At 38.2% G+C, this 25,908-nt stretch overlaps 1 protein-coding gene across 7 annotated transcripts in view; it reads right to left on the reverse strand.

The window, feature by feature from the left end:
• The window catches only part of PlexA (plexin A), a 241,956-nt gene that overhangs the window by 55,676 nt on the left and 160,372 nt on the right, over window positions 1-25,908 (reverse strand). For all 7 annotated transcript variants that reach the window (XM_034316396.2, XM_076692909.1, XM_034316397.2 and 4 more), the window contains one exon: window positions 8,657-8,839. In XM_034316396.2, coding sequence (XP_034172287.1) covers window positions 8,657-8,839 — 183 coding nt within the window. The remainder of the gene's footprint in view (window positions 1-8,656; window positions 8,840-25,908) is intronic.

Genomic DNA, 25,908 nt, shown 5'->3' on the forward strand with positions numbered 1-25,908 from the left:
AATGTAGGGATGAAAAGAATGTAGGTTTGAAAATAATGTAGGGATGAAAACAAGTATGAAAAGAATGCAGTGATGTAAGGGGTGGAGAGATCTAACTAAACGGGGGATGTAAAGGATGCCGCAGGGGTCCTGGGCTGGGGCCCTGGTCTCCACTGCACGCGGTTCCAGGAGTGTCGGCATCGGGTGTGGCCCCCGATGTCGGCTGAGTTTGGCACATGGCGGAGGGTGATAGGACCCTCCCTACAGCCCTAGTGCAGGCCACCGTGGTGGTTTTAGTGGGTAAAAATCCCACACTACCTCCGGCCCCTCCCCAGGGGGGCTGAAGGTGTCTTTCTGAAGATTTCCACCACGTTAAAAAAAAAAAAAAAAAAAAAAATATTTAAGGGTTGCAGGGATGTAAGGAATGCAGAAATGTAAGGGATGCAAAGATGGCATTGGACTACAATGAGGGATAAAATTATACAAATAACTAGAAGAAGTAAAATAAAAGGGGTCCTCGGCTGAGACCCAGAAGAGAGATACAAGTATGTATGTTATTCCCCTTCGATGAGCTTATTTAATAAACAAGAAAAATAAATTAAGTAAATTAAATAAATTAAATAAACTCTGGAAAAAAATTAGAGGACAATTATTATACTGGGGACCTGATTTCATCCAGGGGTGTTAGGGACCACGCTGCGCCAATGACACCCTCTGCGTACGGACCTGATATCATGTTGGTGTATTAAGGACCCTAAAACGCCGGTGAGTATCTCTGCATACCAATATTATAGCATCCGGGGTGCCAGGGACCCCGAAGTACCAGTGGACTATCTCTACGTACAGACCTGATATCATATTGGGGTATTAAGGACCCCGTAACGCCGGTGAGTATCTCTGCATACCAATATCATAGCATCCGGGGTGCCAGGGACCCCGAAGTACCAGTGGACTATCTCTACGTACAGACCTGATATCATATTGGGGTATTAAGGACCCCGAAATGCCGGTGAGTATCTTTGCGTACCAATATTATAGCATCCGGGGTGCCAGGGACCCCGAAATACCAGTGGACTATCTCTACGTACAGACCCGATATCATATTGGGGTATTAAGGACCCCGAAATGTCGGTGAGTATCTCTGCATACGAATATTATAGCATCCGGGGTGCCAGGGACCCCGAAGTACCAGTGGACTATCTCTACGTACAGACCCGATATCATATTGGGGTATTAAGGACCCCGAAATGTCGGTGAGTATCTCTGCATACGAATATTATAGCATCCGGGGTGCCAAGGACCCCGAAGTACCAGTGGACCACCTCTGCGCACGGCCATGATATCATCTTGGGGTATCAGGGACCCCGGAGCAAATAGCGAAATATAAGAACGAAAAACGAACAAATCGTGAAACTCACTTGTTCGGAATAGTGATGGGTTTGAGCGGATCTAGCGAAATATAAGAACGGAAAACAAACAAATCGTGAAACTCACTTGTTCGGAATAGTGATGGGTTTGAGCGGATCTAGCGAAATATAAGAACGGAAAACAAACAAATCATGAAACTCACTTGTTCGGATAGTGATGGGTTTGAGCGGATCTAGCAAAATATAAGAACGAAAAACGAACAAATCTTGAAACACTTGTTCGAGATAGTGAGGGATGAAAAGAATGCATAGATGTAAGGGATGCAGTGATGTAAGGGATGCAGGGACGTAACAAATAACTGGAAAATGTGAAATAAAAGGGATTTTCGGCCGAGACTTAAAATAGGGATAAAAGCATAAATGCTTTTCCCCTTTGATGAGCTTATTTAATACGCAAAGAAAATAAATAAAGTAAATTAAATAAACTCCGAAAGGAAATTAGAGGTATATGTATGTTTGACAAGTTGATCTGCACTCCTCGGCTGTCGGTAGAGTACTGAGAAGATCGCACCTCGTTCTAGGTCTGATATTTAGAAGTAATTACTGTGTTTTAAGTTTGATTTTCATGTATACGTTTTCGAGGAATTTTTCAAGACAGAAATATAAGTATTATGTTGCGTCTGTTGCTGTGTATTACTTGATTTTTGTCCCAGAGAAATAAAAAAGTTATTCGGGAAAGAATGCAATTGTGTTTAAAATAATTTATTAGAATTTTCATTTTAATATAGAGTTAATTTTATTGGAATAAGCTAACATTGAGGATATAATACTTCATATATGTGTAGCGAAGCACCTATCCCATTATCTCCACCTCGAATTCATGGGATAGAATCTCATTCAACATGTGACTTACGTTATAATGAAGATGAATTTCTTGGTTACGGGACTTGATGAGAGACACGAGTGAGATGCTAATGATAGCCTGGATCTAACTATTGTTAAACCATGGTTGGAGAGTAACTGGTTGAAAATCAAACGCTATGATCTATGGTTAGAGACTCTTTCCTTCATTTTTCAATGTCCTTATGAAAATCTAAAATTTTTTTTTATTCTAAATATAATTCCTTAATATTTTTGTTGGAAAACTTTGACCAGGTCACTAATTTCATTGTAAAAATTATTTTATTCATAAATTTATGATTGCTAAACGACAATTTTTAGTGTCAAGAAACTTTCTACTACTCAAAGCACTTAAAGATATACATAGAAAGTTGTTGCATGCAATACTTGAACCAGAATACCAATTCCAACAATTCCAAAATCATCTGAATTCAAGATCATAGTTGTCCTGTATCTTTAATTCCTGCATATCCTCCTCAATCAAGGCTTCTTTTCTATTTCGAACAATGCAATCGTAGATCGAGACACAGGCGAAGTAGAAAATCCCAGCAAAACGAAAGGCGTACGCTGTGTAATGGCTGTTTCCTTCGAATAGATATCGTCACTTGCGATTCCAGCTCGTCCGAGGATTTCGTATCTTCGTTTACGAGATCGGTAAATCTTGGAGTCTGTAGGCGACGGAGGAACAACGATTTCACGCATGCATCGTTGTAAATAAACGAAATTTACAAGGAATTACACGGACGATTCTCGATGGTGAAATCAGAGAAACGAATGTATTATATGTATTATCTTTGATATAAATTATCCTCCGAGTAAAATCATACTTTCCATGTCAGAGAATTATATTTACAAGTGTATCTATCCCATAACATACGATATTTTTGACACAACAATTGGTGTAGATAAAAGTTTTTGAGGGGATTGGCCTTATCAAAGATTTTAAAGTATTAGAATTTTAGAGTTTGAGAGTTAGAGAGTTTAGAAGTTTGGAAATTTTAGTATATTAAAATTTGGGAATTTTATAATTTCAGAATTTCAGAATATTAAAAAATTTGACATCATTAGAATTTTGGATCCTTAAAATCTTAGAATATTAGAATGTTAGTTTGAGAGTTAGAGAGTTTGGAAGTTTGGAAATTTTAGTATATTAAAATTTAGGAATTTAAAAATTTCAGAATTTCAGAATATTAAAGAATTTGACATCATTAGAATTTTGGAACCTTAAAATCTTAGAATTTTAGAATGTTAGAACCTTAGAACCCCAGATTCTTTTACATAGCTACCCCAATGGATATGACTTTATAAATAAATTTTAGTTTCAAGAATTAATACTAGTTATAAAGTTGACAATTTTCGAGAGTTCATTACATGATCATAAATCTATTTTATATAAGTCTTTGTTGAACCAACCGTCCAAAATTCTATGGAAATCTTATTCTTTTACAGACGCATTCTCCGTTGGGCTCTTTTCCGCTGTTTTTCCGAGGTTCCGTTGTTTTTTCTCTGCCCTCAGAATGGCATGAAAATAAAATGAAGCAAAATGACTATTTTGCCTACCTTGAAACTTATCTCGCTGCTACTTTTTCGACTGCTTTATTCCCAGTTTTCTGGGGCTCTCCTCTCCGCTTTTAGTACGCTATATTTCATCACGTTCCATTATTCTTTTATTCTTTCGTTCACTTAAAAATATCTCTCACTTTTCCCGCAGTTTTTACTACATTTGTTTTACCGTATTTCATTTCCTCCGGGTTTACAATACGAACGATTAAAAGATTTCTTATTCAAATGATTTAATTAACCACGAAGTTGTTGGAAATATTGTTTCAATCAAGAATGATGGAACAATGAGGTGAAATAGGATTTTAAATGAGAATAATTAAACAAAAGATGATTGTTCTCTATGAAATTTATATTAAACAAAGCTTTCTACGAAGAAATCCTATTAACCTGGTGTAATAAGTTGAAATTTGTTTAATTAGGTCAAACTTATTTGTTTCGTTAATAACACGATAACTGCAGGTGCACTAATTAACATGTTTACTGTAATTTTGCTTATCTTCGAAGGTGAACGATTCTTCACGCTCCGACGAACGAATTGCAACATAATTACTCGCTTAAACGACATTAAAACGTGTTATATTTGAAAATGATTTCTTGCCAGCAAGCGCAGTGAACTTAATGACCGGTATGTAAATCGCGTTCACTGTTTCTAAACGCTTGTTTAGCATTAATGTAGTGAGAAAATTCGAACATCTCGGCAAGCACGAAGTTATGGCACAGAATTATATTATGACACTTCAATAAATTAAATAAACCCTGTTCCGTTTTTCATTAATTATTGCAATGAAAAATTTCAAGAATTTGCAATATTTGCAGACTGAGAGAACTAAATTTCATGCTTTAATAAATTACAGAATAAATCTGAGATAAAATAGAAATTAAATAAAGGTGATGAATATTTATAATTTTCTCTAACAAGAAAATAAGATTTAATAACTCCATGAAATTTATCAGCTGCTAATTGCATGCAAAATATGAAAAGACTGAATGCAATTTTCATCCGAAAATCGTTCGCTTCCCTTACCAATTCATATCGCTTTATCTTGAAATTTAATATTCGTTTCAGACACAGGTTTCTCTTAACCGGTATACCAGAAATTTACCTACGACCGTTCATCAATTTTTAACGGGTTGAATCGTTGAACGTTCGTCAAAGAGACGTACAACTTCCTCATCCTCCTACCTGAATGTAGAGGGTGGTGTTCCTTTCAACGAATTTGCACGGAGTATTTGCGCTCATTCGCATAGCTATTTGGCTTTTGCGTTTGCACACAGATAATTATAATCGAAGCCCGACGATTCGCGGCCACGAGGCGGTGGCTTTAATTAATCACGATGAATAACGACGGGGCCACGCGAAACTTCGTTACCTTGCAAATTCCCCGAGACCCCTCTTTATTCTTCACGAAGAACGAAGAATTTCCTTTTCTCTTTCTCACCTCTTTGATTTCCCGCTCGCGATTCCGCGTTTCCTTCGCCGGTTTTGCTAACGAATGTTAACCACGCCCTTACAAAAATCACCCTTGTTCTAAGTAAACTGTTCGTTTATGACAGATTTATTCCATTTAATCAATTGGAGATAAATCTGATTATATCAGATTCGTAGATATCAAATGCCCAATTTTGAAACTTTGACAATTTCATGACATAAAAATATTGTAGAATAAAACTTTAAAGTTTGATAAAAATGAGTGTATAAACCCTTTATTAACCCTTTATCGTTAATTAATGCAAATAATGATCGACTTAAGAAAATCTAAAATCTGAATCTAATGCAGAACCTTGAATGGTAATTAAATATATTCTTTTTCGCTTGGTGTACGTTCAAGACAAATGCAGCAGCTGGTTCTAATTAATTAAACTATCCAACGAACTGTGAGTAATCTGACTATTATAACTGTTGCGAGGAAACCTGACGACAAGCAGTACGGTTTGCGTGAAAGGTGAACACCAGGCTTTTATCTGTTGAGATATTGGGTGATTGGTCTTCCATTGACTCCGTGTTAATCAACGTTCGGTTGATTAATTTCTTCGTGGCAGTTACCTTTCGAGTGATCATTCATCATTACGCTTGCTTCCTATTTCAAACCCTCAATTTGCATGAGATTTCAATCTCACCGAGTATTGAATGTTCTAATTCTCTGAACTAGATCATTTCAATTAAAGCGTACTGTATCGCGAATAACTTAAATTTGGGGCAGTGGGTCATTGAAGGTAGCGACGATTTAAGTTTAATTATAGATTAGAATATAAAATCTATTAATAGGTATCTATTTTAATATATGAAATATTTAAATTTGTGGGATCCAAAGTGCAGAGCAGAGTGCAGAGCAGAGTGCAGAATGTGGAACTTCGATTAAAATATTAAAACTTATATTCGCATTTATATACTCTCACAAATTTTTGTAAGAACTCTATTTTAAATTCTTTTCTATTTTAATTTCCTCAATCTTAAACTATGCAAATATATTCCTTTCAATTTTTCAGAACAACTAATAGGAAGAACAGATTCGTTTCTAATCAAGCACAGTTATCGTTAGATAACTTACGCAAACGCAGACAGCTCGATAGAGAGTCCAGCTCGAATAGATTGCAGAATAAATTGGAGAAGGTATCAACGGATAATTGTGATTAATTGAAAGAAGTCCGCCGGACTATTTTCCTGGAAACTCCGGTCCGCATGTAACGATACAGGGATCAGCAACAGGCAGATCCATAATCTTTCGATCATTTCCAAGGTTCCTTTTCCATTCACCGTTTCGAATCACCTTACGCCGGGACACTCTGATGTTAGATTGCGGAACAAATCGACGGGAATTTAGCCCCGGAGATCGTGATTAATCGGGCTAGACCCTACCGACATCATCGTTTCTAGATACCTCAGGAACATTAAACACTATTACCGTGAGATTCTAATCGGTTGGTTACATCCGCTGTTTTTAATTGCAATGTCGCAGCTGATGAGACGTCGACATTGTCTATGCGCCCACTGAAGTCTCCGATCATCCTTAAAAAGAAGAATGCATTTCCAACGAGTATACTTTGCAGGAACTTATTGTTAGTAGAAATTGTCTAAATTTACACAGCAGAATTAAATTGCCACCGATGTAGGCCAAAAGATTTTGGTCTGTGCATATAGATCTGTATCTATAGATATAGACACAGGATGATCCAGTTAACCCTTTCATGCTACCCTCAGAAATAACCCTAATGAAACCTTCAATATACAGAAATAAGGTGGAGAAATAAAAGATATAAGAATCTCAGAATGATATTATAATTCTGTATTACTTTTATTTATAATAAAACAATGCATACATAGAGAGACAGAAATCTTACCGCAAATAAAATGAATTTTTCCACGATTTCCCACCTTTGTACAAGAATTTTTCCTAAGACCCGGTAACACGAGTCCGAAAATAAAGCTCGAATAACGAGAAGGAATCAACCGGAAGAAACTAGAGAGGATTTAACCGGATAATCGTGATTAATTGCAACTGATTCGAGAGGGCCAGCCGTGAGATATCGCGTTCCTGGAAACGCATTCAGATAAAGATCGAGCGAGCTGAATTTTTCCAACCAACGACCGTAATTTCCCGACTATTTGCAGTATTTTTTCTTTTCTATACCGCCTACGATATCGTGGAAACCAATTACACGGCTCGTGTTACGTTTACAGCATTGATTCACGATCCTACGCTGGTTGCATCGCGATTAATACCTGACGAACGGTTAAATGACGGTTCGGTGGGCGTGCAAAAGAAAAACAGACGCCTTGGCAACGTTCGATGATCCCTGAAAGTTCGCCGAGACAAGTCCATGGGGCTCCATTAGCCTCGTTAAGCGTTAACGCTTCGCGAGCAACGATATTCCGTAATGGCTATCTGGACAGGGTGGGTTAATGGAACGCGCGGCTAGAAAGCGGATTTCACTGCAGCCACGATTCTGTCCTGTTCGCGTTAATATCTATTGTGATTACTTTCGCAGTCGCGCGAAAGCTATTCGGAATTAATTATCCCCGTCGAAAGAGAGGAAGGGACGTTGCGATTCGTACCGTAATGGGTTCGAGCGTTTTGCAACGAGCTGCTGATTTTATTGCTTCTGTTTCGCTCCAACAGCTCTGCGTTTAAACGCCGGATATCGAGAGACCGCTTGAGAATTTTCAACGAAGAATGTACAAGAAACATGTACAATTTACAATATTTCAAATTTGTTACGAAATATAGATGTTGATTTTAAAACTAGTTACAATACTTTATACTTCTTATTTATGTACAGGATTTTACAAAAGAAAAATCGGACAATTTATTGTAGATTTTACATGAAATAATAAATAAAAAAGATTATTATTATTTTGGGATTTAAGCAATTAAAATTAAAGTATTCATTAATAAAGCATCGATCTGTTTATATTACGAATATTGATGAAATATTAATGTGGTGATTTTCTTGAAACTACGAGCTTTAAATTGATATAACATACGGTGGTAATTATCGTAATTAAGGAATTCAATATTAATACGCATCTTGTGATACCTAAATGATGCAACTGCAAGAGATGACAAAATAATTGCATACGAAAAGTATTAAAGGTGGAGGAAAAAATAAAGCTGAAGACGAGTATTCTCACATCGCAATCTCGACGTGTTATCCTGTGTCAGAGGTGAAAGAACGTTAAACACTGTGCTGGTCGGAGGTCATTGCGAAGGAACCAGGTTCGCTTCCTTGGAAAATCTTCGTGAAACAGATAACGAACGTACAAGGTAGGCCTAATGAAACAAGCGAGTACCGTTCAAGCACCTTTTGCTCTTCTTCGATCAAACAGATAAAGAGTATCGTGCACTGACCTTCTTCAGGTGACCCTTGTTCGTGCCCACGAAGACGACCGTGTAGTCACCGGTCGAAGTGGCAGCGACCGCCGTCAGATGGGTATTGAAAGTGAGCACCGGCGACCCTTCCATTGGATCCTCTCCACCCAGAGGTGTGTTCACATCCAGACCACAGAAATCCTCGCCGATCGTCTGCAGCTTCTGTAACAGAAAATAGTTTATGTTAGCTAAAGTTCGAGCCATTCGTGTCACTAATTTCCCAATAAAAATTGGCCATCGAGAGTTTAGAAAAATTTCTGGAGGAAGATTAAAAATTTAGAATTTAATTAATTAAAATTAGAGCTCAATATGTCACTAATTTCCCGGTAAAAATTGGCCATCGAGAGTTTGGAAAAATTCCTAGGGGAGAGATTAAAAATTTAGAATTTAATTAATTAAAATTAGAGCTCAATATGTCACTAATTACCCGGTGAAAATTTAAGTCCTACTTCGCTCTTGTCCTAAATAATCCTCTTTTATAATTAAACGAACCTGAATATATTAAAATAGAAAAGATGTTCTATGCTGAAAGAATTAAGACGTCGCAAAGATACTCCATCCCTCATTTCACATACTCGCACGCAGTCTTATCTGCGATCAAAGAGACGAAGAGAGAAGATGAAATCGCGAGACGATAAGGTCCAGAATCCTCGAGCAGGAAACAACGAAAGACACCGGAAAGGAATTCGCCGAGATTTCCTTGGTTTTTGTCCCGGGAAACCGGGTCGTAGGTTATCGCGCGCTGGAACCACGAAAAATATCCGCGTTAAAATATCGCCGCGGGTCAAGCAACGATAAATTATCACCGCGTCGGCAATTAATTCTTGTCGTAACCGACGATTAATCGCGTCGCTCGTCCAGATGCGATACTTTATTGCTCTCTGCCGAACCGCACGCAAGAAATTCGCGGTACCACCGGACTTCCGGTTCTTCCACTTCAGCTAACTACCGAACGGATGAAACTTTAGCGAACCTATTCTTCGTTAATTTCCACGAATGCGGGGCAAGTTTTTCCGACTGTTTGTTTCTGATATTAATTTTCGAACACGAAGAGGAAACGACGGATGTTTTATCCTCGAGAAGAAATAGACGATAGAGGAAATGGTTGTTTGCCGAAGCAGTTTCTGTGACCTCCTTTTCTTGTCGGATATGAAGATCTCCGACGGAAGATTTCATCCCTTTCTTTTTTCATATTTACTTTCCAAAGATGATTAATAAATATGTGAAAGCTTTCAATTTTGTTATAAACTTTCTGTCTGTTTAGAACGATATATAATAAACGAACGTCTTTCGAGTACCACGATTACATCACCCGGACAACTTCCGCCCACCATACCAACGCGCGACGAATTAGCAGACTTAATGAAAGCCAAACTGTTGCTGGGATTCGGTTGATTCAGGAGAAACTCTTCTTGCCGCGTATCCGTTTCGTGAATGCCGAGCAAACCGAGGGATTGCCAGCTTTTCTGGTACCTGGTGGCACACACCGTACTCGTACGTGCCCGTGTGTGTATAAACTGCAAGAGGAAGAGCCAATACATCGACGTGCAAGCCAGAAAGCCCCATTCTTGGTGGGGGCACTCAGAAGTCGACTCTATTTGCATACCAGGGTTGCTTTCGCCACCCTGTATACACTGCGCCAAACAATTATTTGCATTCCTGGTGCTAATACGCCGTCGACGTTACGGAACGGGTGTTACAGCACACTTTCGCCTCGCAACAGTGTGCGATGGAAAAACAATGGGTTATGGTAAAACAACAAGGCCCGGTTGGTCTATTGAAAACACACCTAATGCGGCCATCAAAACGAAACGGAGTCTCGTTACCAACACCTTTGTGTCTGCCCCTTTTTCTTCAGATTTTTTTTCTATTCGTCAGTCGGAAAGAAAATTGGAGCAACGACGCGTTAGAGCCGCGGTTACTGACACTTTCGGCGATTATCTTTTCTTACCTTTTTGTTGGAAAGAAGAATGGGTACAGAGGTGCGTGTCTGGGCGGGCGGTGATTAATTTACGCGTTTCACTGGGAATCGTTTGATTACGACCACTAGCTCGTTCCCGCGTTTGTCCACGGGTTTTCATCAAATTACGACGATTCGAGTTACCAGGGAGCAGAGTTTTCGTCCTAGATCGATCCTGCTCGATGTTAGGATATTTGCGTTGAATCGCTTTGATCTGTGTTTGTGTTACGTTCACGCTATGCTAATGAGCGGATCGTGATTGAAAATGGTGGCTGGATATTTGTGAGGAACGATCGCTCCCGTGAGCTGTTTTATTGTAGGAAATCCTAGAACGTTAAATCTGCTCCATTTCCATTCGTATTATTTGTTTTTCTGAGTATAATAAAATAAGAGGTTGCACGGTGGATGTAGAGGTAATAGGGACTAATTAAGCCACGAGTTATTTATTATGAATGAAATTACTAATAAAAATGTTTTAATTGTACGAGATGGTTTGATTATAAGAAATTAAATCTACCCAAGTTTTTATGTATTAATCAATTTCCAAGTATAATTAAATAGGGGGTAGGATTTGTATATAATAAATAAAATTACTAATGACAGTGATCCGATCAAGGAAATTAAATTTAATCAACTTTCCTCCATTCCATTTGTTTTGAATAGTAATTAAATAAGAGATAGAATGTATGATATTGGAGGTACAGGTAATAGCGGCTAATTAACTTAAAAATTATTCATTATAAATAATATTAAGGACGAAAGTGATTGAGTCATAAAAATTATTTCCTTGTAACTGCAAGTTATCTAAATAAAAGATATGATACTGTGTATTCAAGGTAAAAATAACATGAGTTAATTAAGCTACGAGTTAATTATCTGAAATGTAATTACTTATTTAAGGCACAGTAGTTATTATCTGCAATAACATAGATGATTAAGACATTGATGTATCTAATTATATGAAATTATATTAATAAAGATATACAATTTCTCTGTCAACAATTGAATGTTTCTTGAAATTGACAAATGGTAATTCATCAGTTCCAGTAACGAAGCAACAACAATTCATCAATTTTCCAATGTATCACGATAAAAAGACAACAAATTACCAGCTCTCAGACAAACGAGTAAACACGATCTTTACCTTCGTTCTTAAACGTTTCCTCTTTTAGGTCGAGTGTTTACCGAAAGCGTTTGTTCAATCACGTTCGCCGGTGGTTTTTCATTAAACAGCACGATTCGAGAATTTCGAGAGAAACGAGTGCTCGCTCGAGATTGATTACCGCAAACATTAGAACACTCGGCTCGCATGGATCGCTTTGACCCGTGCTTGCATAACACTGGCATAACGTTAACGATCCAGGTGCAACTGAAAAATAAAAATCTCCTTATGAATAACGAAACGTTCCGGTATAATTCAATGCCGTTCTTCGTTTATTTTATTTTCAATTTAAATACCAACACCGGTTGTTCTAATGTTAAATGCAACGGTTGAAGACTACGAACCATTTCCACCGGTTCCGCGGTGATTTTCATAAATGTAAAGGCATAATAAATACGTAAGCTCGGTTGACACTGTTACGTTAATGCAAACACCGCGGGAATTATGAATGTTTATTTGCCGAGTGTAATTCCTTCTGGGAACGCGGTATTTCGGTGGAAGGCACATTATTTCACGATGAAGATATTAATATTAACGTGGAATATTAAACTTTCACGCGTGAAATACACGGAACGAAGATAAATTATTATATACGAATCAACAGCGCCGATATTTAATGTTAATTGGTAGAATTGATTCGTATTTCAAGTCCTGATTTCAATTTATAGACATCATTAGCAGAAACGATCGATCCTGTACAAATCTACAAATTGTTTGTTCGATATCCTATTCGATATAATTAGGAGATCTGTGTTGATTCATAAATGTCCCAGCCTTTTAATGAGGTATTCAATACGACACAGAAATTAAATATACTTTATGGACAATGTACCCTACATTTTATTGAAACATTATGGAAATATTATCCTATTAAACGTGAAATATTTGTTTAAGGATTACATTTATTAAAGAGATGATTTTTTGTATCTTTGTTAATTAAAAATTATAATGAAGACGTGAAAATTGTTATAGAATGAAAGGGAATAATTTATCAAATATTTTAAATATATATTTGTCCTTCTAAAAGGAATTCCTTTTGTACACTGTCTTATAGCTTCCTTCGATCCCCCAAAACGATACTCATTAACGAGATTCCCCAATTATTTTCAGCAGTAACACCCCCTACCCATTCTCAACAAAATCCGATTTACCTGTAACCAGCAAGCAATTCAGCTTCATCGTGCAGGGACTTCATTAAAATTTAACGAACGCTCATTTGGCGGTCCCATGGCAGGCACGTGTCACGAGGAACTGTGTCGAAATAAAAAGGACCTGGACCCTGTGGGTCAACGATGATGAGGAAGAAACAATCAAAGAGATGATCCAAGAGTGAATGATTAATATTGACATCGTTCGATAGCTACCTTGTTAATGTGTACCTCGTAGACGACTGTATACTCGTCGACAACCAATGTAAACAGAGCTAATTATCGAACGTTAAATGAATATTTAATAAACAGTGTCCTAGACAAATTTTCAAAGCTTCCGTTAATGTCTATTTTCATGAAGGTTTCAGATTTTAGATTAATTTTTAACATCTAAGATAATTTATTTTATTATGCCCTATATTAGACATGTTAATTAAATTTACACAGAACTGTGAAATAAATTGAATCAAATAATTGGAGGATCATTTAAATAAATTATAATTTACTCTCCAATACTTCATTATTTAACTGTTTCCAACAGCACGTATCTCTGATTTTCCCCTATACTTGTAAAATAATTATTTCGTCTATTTAAAAAAAATAATTACATTTGGTTTGAGTTTGTTTTAATTAGATTGATCTACACGTATCCTCGTTCTTTGTAATTTTTAATAAAAGATAATTGAATATTTCTTATCCAGCCTCATTATTTTAAAAAAAGAAAGTAATGATATAATATTATCAAAAATAATCACAACACTTAGACATGCAATATTCAAAGAACCATAAAAGAAAAAAACATGAAACACTTGAAAGAATTAAAATCTGAACAAACAAGGGTTGGATTCATTAATTTTCCCCTTGTTCCCTGGAAAGTCCGCGAGAAACTCTGTTAAAAATTTCAGTCTCGGTAATCGTTATTTCGCTCGCGTCAAACGCACGTTCAATGGCGAATCGTGGAAAATTAAAAAAAAAAGAAGAGGAACAAAAGAAAAGCAAAAACGAACAGAGAACACGTTACAAAACGCAACGAATCGTAATCAACGGAACGAGCTCTGAAATTCAAAAACAGGTTCCAGCTTTTAATTCGCTGCAATTGCATTAATTGAATTTCGACGAAGGAATACAGGAACAAAATTGAAAAAAAAAAAAAAACGAATTGATATGAATGATCGAATTCCGATGAATTTATCAGGGTATTTTCCTCCCCGTTTTTCCTCGACCATTTCTCTCGATATACACGGAACTCGGTTAAAAAAATACTCACTCAGTCAGATTTGTTTCTATGGTTTTGGTTTGCAATCGGGGATGCGGTTTCGAGAAAAGCGGCTGTCACGCTTACGATCGATACGCCACCCCCGCAATCTTTTACTCGTCTTACGCTACTTCCTCCTACAATCCTCTTTCCCCCTTTCATCCCCTCGTTGCATATCGCTGTTCCTGTAGTACATCAACCATGTCGATGCTTTCAATCGAATATCCATCGACGAATTTTATCGACAAGTATCAAATACATTCGTGGGAAACAGAGGAAGAAACGATTCATAGACAACGAGGGGAGAATTTCGTTTGAGGGGAGAATTTAATTATTTTAGATGTAGAACATGCAAATTTTTATTAATGAAAATTAATAAATAAATCGATCAAATTAAGTAATTTTTCTGCAATGAAGAATATCATACGAAACGAAACAATAATGTTTCGAGTTGAACAAAAGATTCTGTCGGAAATTTCAAGCGGCGAAAGACGAAGGTGAATGCGAAAAATGCTTGACGTTCGGAGTCCTCTTATTTCCGCTTTTGCATCGAGCAAAATACGAGAAGCTTTATACGTGTACGACAGGCCAAGACGCGGATATCTGGCGTTTTCAAAGCAGAAACCGAGTAAGTAGAAATTCTTGCAAGCCGACCTCCTCTTTGTCGATCGCTTTTGGAACTGTTAGCGTTGACGCGAATGCAGTTGATGGTTCGATCAATGGGGGAAAATGAGACGTTCGATAGACACGCGAACGTTTAAGGATGCCATTGACGTTGCTCGTTCGATGCATTTTAGTTAAAAATTCACTTCTACCTAGGATGAAGCTTCGATCAAACCTCAGGAAGTAAATAATGTCAAAGTAGAATAACATTTCATTGATTACTTTTTCTACTAAATATTTATAAGAGTGCAGTAAATTGACTACTAAAATCACATAAAGGAATATTAAAATTCAATGATATTTCAAAAAGAAAAATTATTTCAACCTGAAATCAATCCTGAAGTGCATCAATGTCTTCTTAATTAATGAAGTAATAAATAATGAGTAAATAAACGATCATTGAAAATCTGATACTCTTATGAAAAATGATGTATTTCAAAGATGAAATCAATACGTTTCACTCATTGTCAGATAAAATAAAATCGAACGAAATCGTATTTCGTTCATTTTCATATCCCTCGAATTTCCGTTGATAATCATTTCACGTTCCAACGTAGTTAAGTCTCCGCAAAATTGTTGAATATCCGTATCTCGGTGAATACGAGCCTCGATTTTCAAACAATAATCAACATTCTACGTGTTCGATCTGTATATATTGTATTTCATTTTTCGTTTCATATTCACACGTGGATCTTTCTCATTTTATTTTCTCGCGATTAAAAGAGTTTACCAGGGAAAAACAATTTTTGAAGGATTGCTACGGCGCAGCAAATATCCCCGATCGAACCATTTATTCGTTGTTAAATAAACAGTCAACACGGTGAATCATCTTTGTTAAGGGGTTGCATCGAACGGGTATTAGTTTTCGCTTGTCAGATCGTCGAACAAACATTTCCGAAATATAAATCCGATTTCTCGTCCTCTGGATTTTTTTTTTTTCGTATTTTGTTTTTTACCGTTCACTCACCCGCGTTACAAACTTCCGTGTTTCATCGCAAAATATGAGAGCTATTAGAACGGCTCGAATCGAAAAAGGAATCTAAAAGCCCGCGTTCGAACATCCGGCGAAGAAAAATTGCCGGTTTTTTCTGGAACTGGAAGAAAAAAAACTGGACCAATCGAACGACTGGAAAATATTTCAACGTTTCGAATACTTTGGAACGTTTGCATTCGTCAAGATTGAATTGGAATGACAGACGGTGAAATATTTTTAGAAGATAAAATTGTTCCCTTTTGATAATACTTCCAGAAGATTATACAGCCATTTTCAGAAAGCTTCAAGCTTTAATTTAATATGCCACAAGTGCCATTTGATAATACTTTTCTCTCATGAAATAATATCAGAAATTCAATCATTTAAAATCAGCCATTTGATATGCAATAACCTAATACCTCAAAGAGAAAAATCAACAAGCTCTAAAATATTCATTTCAATATACACAAATGTGATTATTAATTTCATCAAATTTTAACCATATCAAAATCCTGTCAGATTAAATTGAAATTAAAGGACCTGAGGGTGGAACATCCTTGGTGACGAAAGGCAAGGGTACGGGGCAGGCAATTTTATATACGATATATAATTTCACGGGGTCCCTTTAGCCCGGTCGTACACGAACAGTTTATCGTAATATATTTCCAATTACCAGGGCTGCTTTACGCGTGCTTCATAATTCAGTCCTGAAAGCGTTAATAGGAAATAGTGGGCAGGCTCGTAAAACATATTTACCAACTCTCAGCCGGCGGTGTCTGTTGCGAAGTCGAAGATTCCAATTTCGAGGCTCGCGAAAGAAATATCGCCTGTTCGTTACCGATGATCTAGCCGGCAGATTAAATTTCTATACGATTTCACCGGCCACGTTGACTCGCGTTACGCTAATGCCCGCCACGTGAAATCGGCAAACTCCTCTCGAGAACCGGAGTCGTAAAACACCGTGTGACTTTTACGATAAATTGCAACCGATCGACCGGCGAATCTTACCAGGGAGGAAAAAAAAAAGGAAAACGAGGATTTATTGTTTGCATATTTTCCGAGGGTTATTATCTGCACAGACGGTAGACATTTTCGAAGTTTAGCGAGAAAATGTTCCCTTGGGAACACTTTGGTCACGACAATGTGTAATTATTGTATTCTTTCTCATACGAGGATTTATAGGGATAATTATGAAAGTAATTTCGGATTAATACTTTAGGTATGACTGTGTAATTATTATAGGAATTCTTGGTCATAACATGATCTATTGGATTGATTACGAAATTTATTCAATTATAAATTTAATGTGTTAGAACTGCACTTTTAGTGCACATCGAGGTCTTAATGATAGGTGATTAGGGATAATAAGAAATAAGGATAATTGTCTGATACCTTAACACTTCACTTACAACCTGTAATTATAAACCTCTTAGTGGAGCAATGATCTATTGGACTAATTATGAAATTTATTCAATTATAAATTTAAATCCCTTCGACTGGTTATATTACATTTATTTCATTTTGTATGGTCACTTGAAGTACGTATCGAGCATTCAATTATGGCTGATTGTAGTAAGCAATGGGGATTATCGAATGGGTGAATATTTTATTTGATAGCTTAATACTTTAATTAAGATAACGTGTTATTAACGAGGCTCTTGGTAATGAGTGAGCTATCAATTTATTAGGTTTGATTTGTTATTTTCATTTTGTATAATCACCCTTAGTATATTTCTAAATTATAATGTTTAAAAAATTAGAATATTTATAGAGAGTTAATTATCAAAATAATTTGTTAATTAGTGAAAAATTCAAGTTTAAATGATGCCTCACTGTGTCTAAAAATTTTCATAGACAGAAAATATAAGCAAACAGTAAACTAAGAAGCTTCTTGATCGAACGACAGAGTTTGAGTAAACTATGAGCACCATAAATGTCAAGCACTTCGCGGTTATACAAGCGAATGCTTGGCTCGAAGTTTAGCCGAAGTTGCGGCAATTTCGCATAATGCCGAGAACGGAGGAGTTAAAAATAGGAAATTGTTCTTCTGTAAGTGGAAAAAACTGAAAACCATTAGCGTTACGCAGGCAAGAAATGCCGCGAGAAATGGAAACTTGAAAAATGGAACGGATTAAATTAGCAGAATTAATATTTTGAGGAGAAACTTGATAATGGACGTAGAAAAACTTCTGTTTTAAATCAGGTCAAAATTTTAATGGCCCTCTAACATGCGAAACTTCTGTTTTTGCATCGGAAGTTTCTCTTTTAAATATTCAACTAACATTTTATAAAAACGACGCAGGAAAAGGAAAATGGATCAAATTAGCAGAATTAATATTTTTAAAAGCGAAGTAATAATGAATGATAAAAAATTCTTTAATGGCTCAACTATTTTTTGCATTAAAATCATTAAAAATTCAACATTTTATACCTTGAGTTCCCTTTTAAATCTAATCAGAATAATTATTAATATATTCACAGCCACAGTAGACCACATCTATTGTATTATTAAGTACATTATAAATTAATCTTTTTAATATAATTACTCTACTGTTTCTATTTCTTAATTATTTCTTCATTAACTCAATATCAGTGAAATGAATCAATGATTGGGCAGACAAATTCGATTATCCTTTAAATTTTTATTTCCCCAAATAAAGTTCTAAATTTACCTTCAATGGAATGAAATAAACAATCGATCCCTAATGAGTACCTTCACCCGAAATGCAAATAAATGCAGAAGTGTACGTGCATCCAGTTTCGTAAGTCAATACTCTAATTCCATCTCGAGGGGCGTTCGAACAAGTATCTAGGATTACACGGCGGTTAACTCTCAAGAAAATTGCCAATATCGAGCGACCTAAAAAATTCAGACCACTCGTAGCCCTGTTAGGAAGTTTCTGGCCCGAATCACCTGGCATCGAAACCGCCCACCCTCGTGTTCGTGCGTCGACGAAAACCACTTCAATCTGCACCGTTTCTGTCTGCTATTACAGTCCAATAAAAAAAGAGAGAGAGAGAGAACGACAAAAAGAATAAGAAAAAAGACAAGCAACAATCGATCAAGCGTCATTCACGTTGTTTGCACTCAATTTTGCTGCTCTTCTAGCGAAGAACTCGACGTCGTCGCCGGTGGGTGGAAAAATTAAAAACTACAAGGACTTGAAATTCGTCGCGAGTACACTCGCAACCCTCTCTGGCAAAAAGCTCACATTATTTCGCCGATGCGACTCTCGAGAGTTTTTTCAACGACAACCGGCTGGATCCGGCAGGATGATTCTCTAATTAAAGTCGCAACTCCTTCTCGTTTACCCTCTGTTGTGATTAGCGAGACCCTTTGAAATCGAACGGACACGATTTCATAGGCCGTACCCTGAGAGACGAGTCAGCGACGAAACGCGCGTCATTTGCGACGAATCGGTCCACGATGACCCTCGCTTCCACCGCGATGATGAAAGAGAACGCGAAACGACGAAGCGGTGGTGTTTTAACACGCTTCGCGGGTGGCTTGTATCTGATGTCACTGGCAGTAATAAAACTCTTTTGAGGTCTTAATACCTCGTCGAGCTCGGTACCGGTTCAAAGGAAAATTCAGATAATCGTCTTTTCAGATATAGATGAGGTTTAACGGTGTTTTAAGCGAAGCTTCGAGTTTGAAGATCGGTATTAACGAGAGCTCAAGTTGAGGAAATATATTAATTTTAAAATACTAAATTTCTTTTATCTCTCACAATCGGTAGATTCTCCTTGAAATTTTTACAAATCAACGAATTGATGTGCCAAGTGCACAATTGATGTGCTAATTTCCCTTCAGACATAAATCTTCCGTTCCAAGAGAACAGAAACCACTCCACCGACGCTTTCACACTTCCCATTCGCACCTCGAAACCTGGCGAAACGCATCGTCGATTAAACGGTGGAAACAAAAGAAAGGCGCGTGCGAGAAGAGAGATAAAAGAGAGGGTGGTAGGTGGAAAAGAGGGCGAGGAAGATGGAAAAATGCTTCAGCAGAGCGTTTCCTTCTACGGTCGTTTCATTTTTATTGGCCCGGCGAGAATTTACCTCGTAGATTACCTTGAAATACACCGGGGAATTTTCAATTTATACACGGACGCTGGGGGCCAGCGGCTCGAACGCGAGCGGATATTTAACCTGGGACTTTAACGCCGGGAAATATACGTGACGATAACAATAATTTCGGAAGAAAATTCTTGTTGTGCCCGGACTGCAGGCCGGATTTTAATCGAACACCCCCAACGTCGCTGGATTATACCGTTATTTACGACAAGAAGCTGCAGTTCTACGGTTTCTACAGTCGGGCTAACGTGGATAGAATCACGTCGAAAGTGAATCGATACCCTGGCGATATCGTGTGGTTTTCATTTGCTCGTTCAACGCTTAAAAATTCAATAAATTGCCCGATCTGGGTTGCCTGAAATTCGTTCATATCGGTGGAAGGAATTCTGGCCTTCCAATTTTGATATTTTTAAAAGCCAAAATCTTGATGGGTATTTAAAATATCGATTGCCAAAGTAGAGAACATGATAATTAATATTAATAATTAGTCAAGGTGATATTTGAGAACTGAATTTGGAATGTAGCTCATTAATCAGGATACCTATATAAATTTGTTAAAGTTCTACATTTTAATGTTTTTAATGAAATAAAAATTAAAACTCATCTCTGAGAAGACTGATTTCTAGCTAAGGATTAAATACCTTATTAAAAAGAAAAAAGAAGAGCTCAATCTTTAGAAAAGGAGGTTCAACTATTAAAGAGAAAGGACAAAGAATGCAAGGAAATATTTGCCCATGGCGTGAGATTATGTACACTCTTTCACCTGTGCTCCAGCATCGATGAACACTGACACCGGTGTGACGGTCCACTCATTTCGAGGCTTTTAGCTGTGCATCCACACTAACGATTAAAGCTTTTCACCCCTTCACCACCCCGCCACAGGGTGGCCGTAGCTTTTTCCTTCGTGTCCTTATGCCTGGTTCACACGGGTTTATACGCGATACGTCGTCGCGATCCTCAAAGCACCGCCGATAATGAGGATAAAAGAAGAGAAAAAAAAAAGTGTCGTCCCTCTAGTGAAACTCTGCGGGCGATACACCTCCGCAACCCCCTCGCGCACCCCTTCGTTGAATGTGTTTTTTCGTATGCTTGGCTCTTTAAGCGAACCCTCTCGCTTTCCCTCCTATTTCTCCCTCCCTCTGTATCCGCGACCCGTGTGTCGGTCACTATTGCGTCTACCCCTGATCTCTCACCCCCGTTTCGCTCCTTTTCACCCTTTCTTTCGACCACCAGTATCTACGTACGCGACGAGAGATACGCTGGATAGCAACAGGGGTTTGGTGAACTTCTTTTTAATTATTCTGCGATTCTACGCGTGTCGTTTCGTTGTTTAATCACTTCTGCCCTCCCTTTTTTTGTTTCGACTTTGAACGGGGTGATTAGTGTTTTCTAGGGTTACTCTTGACATCTGTTATGGAGTAATCGCGATTACAGAATGAAGGGTTTAGAGAAATATAACGATGTTACATACATTTGTAATTATTTATGTGACGAGGAATTTCAACTATTCATCCAATAATAGTGTTAAACGCGATTCGCTTAATTATTAAAGTTAAATTGCACCAGCCAGGATTAGCGTTCAGCTAGGTTAACTAATAATCCCGTCTGCTCTTGACACAAGCTCATCCTATCTCACCTGACGCTACACAGGTATTATAATTAACGATCAACAGTGTGAAACTCTCGATCACCATCGAACACCTCAATGCGAGACCCGTTAATCCAAAGGAAAATCAACATTTTCTCTGACAAAGATAAATAAAAGAGAATCGTACGAAACGAAGAAAATGTAATTGCGGAAATGGTTGCAAAAGAATCGGCGGATGGAACAAAGGACAAGCCGATACGATTCAATAAATCGGGAACGTCGAAGCCGCTCGATTAAGCGGTCGTAATTGCTTCCGAACGTCAGAAAACGAGGCTCCATGCAAATGGGAATCCGAACAAGCTACGTTCCAGAGTAGCTAACTACACGAGCAGAAAGAGAACACAAAGGAGGCTGAGAACATAAAGGCCTTCGACGACGACGTTGCTTGACAGTATCTGAATTCGTTAGCGGGTATCATCGATGCGTGTAAAACGTGTCTCGACCGACATGCGACCGCCCTGCCACCCTTATACCCGCCCCTGAATGAGCTGGCCCTGCGTAATGCGGAAACTGTTCCATACTATCTGCAATTTAATTACCGCGATGGAGTAATTACAAACGACGCCGTGTACAGCCAGTGTCTCTCGTTGCAATAACGAGGAACGATCTATCCGACTAAATTCTGATACCGGCCAGCTTTTGCTCCGGGGCTGCAATTAAATTCTGGACCCTTCAAACCCCCCCTCCCTTCTACCCTCGTGCCGGACCTTGGCCCTGCAAAAGCGTGCACCCCGTCGAACCGATCGTTTTCCCTCGTCGATAACTAATTAGTTAACCACTTAAAGGGATCGTGATGTTTAGGGTTGGAAGTAAATGTTTGAAACTATGTTCAAGAAATTTTGTTATAGGGAATTAGCGCTAAGTGCTGAATTTTGAATAGTTAATTTTGATACTTAACTTTGTCAATTTTCTACCTTATATTGTTAGAATGATATCAGTGGTTCTTCAAGGTTTAGTTGGGGAAATAAACACATTTGGCACAGTCACAGGTAATTCCCGTGATAGTCAGTATGATAAATTGAAAGTTCCATGGAAACTCGGACACTGTGCTGGTGACAGGATTATTGATCAGTTACCCCTTCTAACCGCACGAACTCTTGAAAGCGGAGTGATGACTAATTGGAGAACTAATCTTCATGATTACCCCATAGTAACTTCATGGGAACAGTTAGCATTGTCACGAATTCAATCGAATGAAAATTTGCATGAAACTATTTATCCTTGAATTTCAATTCCCTTTTTCAGGATAAGAATTAACCCTCTGGCAGTAACATGAAATAATCTACAACGTACTCTTTTTTCATAAAAAAGATGAAATCAATTCATCCAGTAATTTATCCTGATCCTCTTTTTCACGATAACAAAGGAACGTGCCCTGTTAATAGCGAGAGGGTTAAAAGGAACAGGGGTTCTCGTATTTCTTCTGGAGGATGGACTCGCGATCGAAGAGGAAAGCGGAGCTCCACGTCGGGGCTGGAAAATGCAAAAACGAGCGATTCTCGAGATGAAGGAGGAGAGGGTCGGAGAGACGGCGAGGGTGGCTAGAACAATAAGAAAGAGGTCGGGGCAAACAGAGTGGGAAAGAGAGCAAAAGAGGTGAAGCAACGCATCGCTGGCCGTGCCGGTGTATAAGCGTTATGCGATTTCAGACAAATGGCAGGTCCGTGAGCGGAATCGTGACGAGCTGCAAACAGCTCGTCCACTTGCAAGCTATCGCTAGAGTTTACCTTCTACTCCGCTAACTTACCATCGAGATTCCCTCGCGAAGGATGGCAGCTGTCCTCGAGAACGTTTCCGTCGCCATTGCCAAGAACGAGGGTCGAACGGGTTCTATCCAAGGGGGAAATACGACGTGGACGGTTACGAAAATCCGAAGGAATCGCCATTTTCTACGTGAGCATTCTCAGAAATGCTGTATCGTGTATCGCGAGAGCCAAAGGTGACCAAACGAAACCCCGACCGCCGGGAAAATATTGCTCGCCCGTGGAACGCAGTAAATCTGACTTCCTCCCTAGCGATGCCTCACCAGCGCGACCGCTTTTTTCGCCGTTTTATTTGCTAACTGACCGAATACCGCGGGAAAGTGATCTGTTTTACTTTTGATATACGGCCGCGAAAGGGGTTAAGCGTGCAATTTTTAACTCTTCAACGACGGAACGAAACCCAACGCGGATGCTTTCGAATTGTGTGTATCACTGCGTGCAATAAATTGCTGCTGTTCGTGATAAGAGATTGAGACATTATGCGGGCGCTTCAAAGAGAGATTCTAAATAAAATAGTACGCTGATAATTGGATAAATAATTGAATTTTCATTGAACCTATCATTTCTCCTTTAAAAAAAAAGAAATCTAATTTGAAAAGTTTTTTTCACCATCCTTAATTAAATAAAAATTTTTCTATTTGAAATAGAAGATAAAAATAAAAGCGACTTTTCACTTATGTGCATTTAAACCGTGAAGACGCTTAACTGCAGCATCGCGGAGCGAAGAAATTTTAACAAAGACATCTTAACCCAGATTCTTCCTTAACAAGAACAGACAGAAAAAATAAGCGAAGAAAGGTAAATGCACTTTGAAGAAAGCAAACAGTGTATAAAAGTGGTACAACAGACGTACGCTTAATAGTTACGTGTGTTTCGAAAGGCTTAGCAATTTCGAAGAAGAGATCTGAAATAAGAAAATGAAAAACAAAAGAACCGAACCCACAACGTCGATTACCTTCCAACAGCCAGGTTTCCTTATAAATCTGGCGGGGCACACGTAATACGGGATGAAATATGTTTCTCACTTTGTTCACCAATTACCTCGATGACTAGTTACGTGTTAAAAGTGTTACGAAAACGTCGGAATCGCGTGCAACTCTTCCGAGGTGTCTTGCCAGCACGAAGTGGGACGATAAAATCCGTTTCACAACGGATTTCCACGAAAGCACACGGTATCGTTAGCTAGCACCATTCTGCCTCTGTACAAAAGAAAGTGGCGAGAAAAATGAGAAACAAGATCTCCGTGTACTCGCGTCATGTCGTGAGATGTTCTTATGTAGGAGTTTAAACGAGATTCTTGATGTATAAACTTCAAAAAACGCGGAGATGTATCGATATAATTGTTTGAAATTATGATTTTCTTTTTGCAAGTCTACACCTCATAGTTTGATAAGAAATATTGCATGCAAATTATTTTTTTTCTGTAAAATTACACAGGTGCTATAAGTGATTAGGGGGGTCTCTAATGTCCTCCTAGGTTTATAATATCCACCCTCTGAAGAAAATGATGTGATTTCAGGTGATAATTCACGGTATAAAAATAAGGGGCGTACAACTACCCCAAATTAACCCCTTATCATAGAATCCCTAATCACTCAGTCAATTTTAGTTTTAATCTGCCAAAATACCAAAGTACCTTTCTGTCCCAATATTGGAACATGTTAATGCAAAATTGCAGCATTGACCTATTTCAAAATTCAGATGTACATCCACATTTCCATGTACCAATTTTCACAAGCTTTTCACTCTTAACGCCGGAATAAAGAAAGCACGCTTACCGAGGACCATGACAACGTTTCGATCATTAAAATTGCAAGCACCAAACGAGTACCAGCCGCAGAAAAAGGAGTGGAGGTACAAGTGGCCATTATGTCGGAGGAAAGGTTGAACACGGATAGGAAGGACCATGGAATTCCGGTAATTTTAACGTTTAACGTGTTCCATCTACGAGTTTCCTCGCCTCGTGACTAGTTCGTGTATAAAATATCGACGTTAGCTGGACCAGTGTGTTGAAAATTGAAAAGAGAGGGGAGAAAATTTCATAGAGAAACAGGGAACGATTCACGGGGGTGTCTCTTTTCGAGCTACACCGGGCAAAGTAATTAATTAGCGTAATGATTCGTTCGCGTAAGCTCTCGTTTCGCTCGGCTGTAACGAGTAGAGTTCCGCAAAGTTTCGCAGACTCTGATGCTGATGTTGCCTCTGATCAAGCTCTCCTTGTTCTCCTTCTTCATCGTCCTCTCTCTACGTTCGAATATTCGTATCGAGTGATTTTAATGAGCGACACAAGTTGTGCAAACACGGAAACGCATGGGGGAGAAAAAAAGGAGCAAGATGAAGAGAGATATCGCGTTAATAAGGACATCGTCATATCGCCAATTATTGGATGTCTTGGAAACAATCAATTATCGATTTTGATAATTAAAATAGACTGGGATGGGAAAAGAGATCCAGTTGAAGTGCGAGGGTGTCGATGATTCTGTTTCGTTTCATTTTTCCCTTTGTGAATTTCTTTGCGGTGTATAAGAATTTTCTTGTAAAAGAATATTACTTGTTTCATAAGTTCGGTAATTAATCTGATC

This window comes from Osmia lignaria, chromosome 16 (assembly GCF_051020975.1).
Source record: "Osmia lignaria lignaria isolate PbOS001 chromosome 16, iyOsmLign1, whole genome shotgun sequence".
Classification (NCBI taxonomy): Eukaryota; Metazoa; Arthropoda; class Insecta; order Hymenoptera; family Megachilidae; genus Osmia; species Osmia lignaria.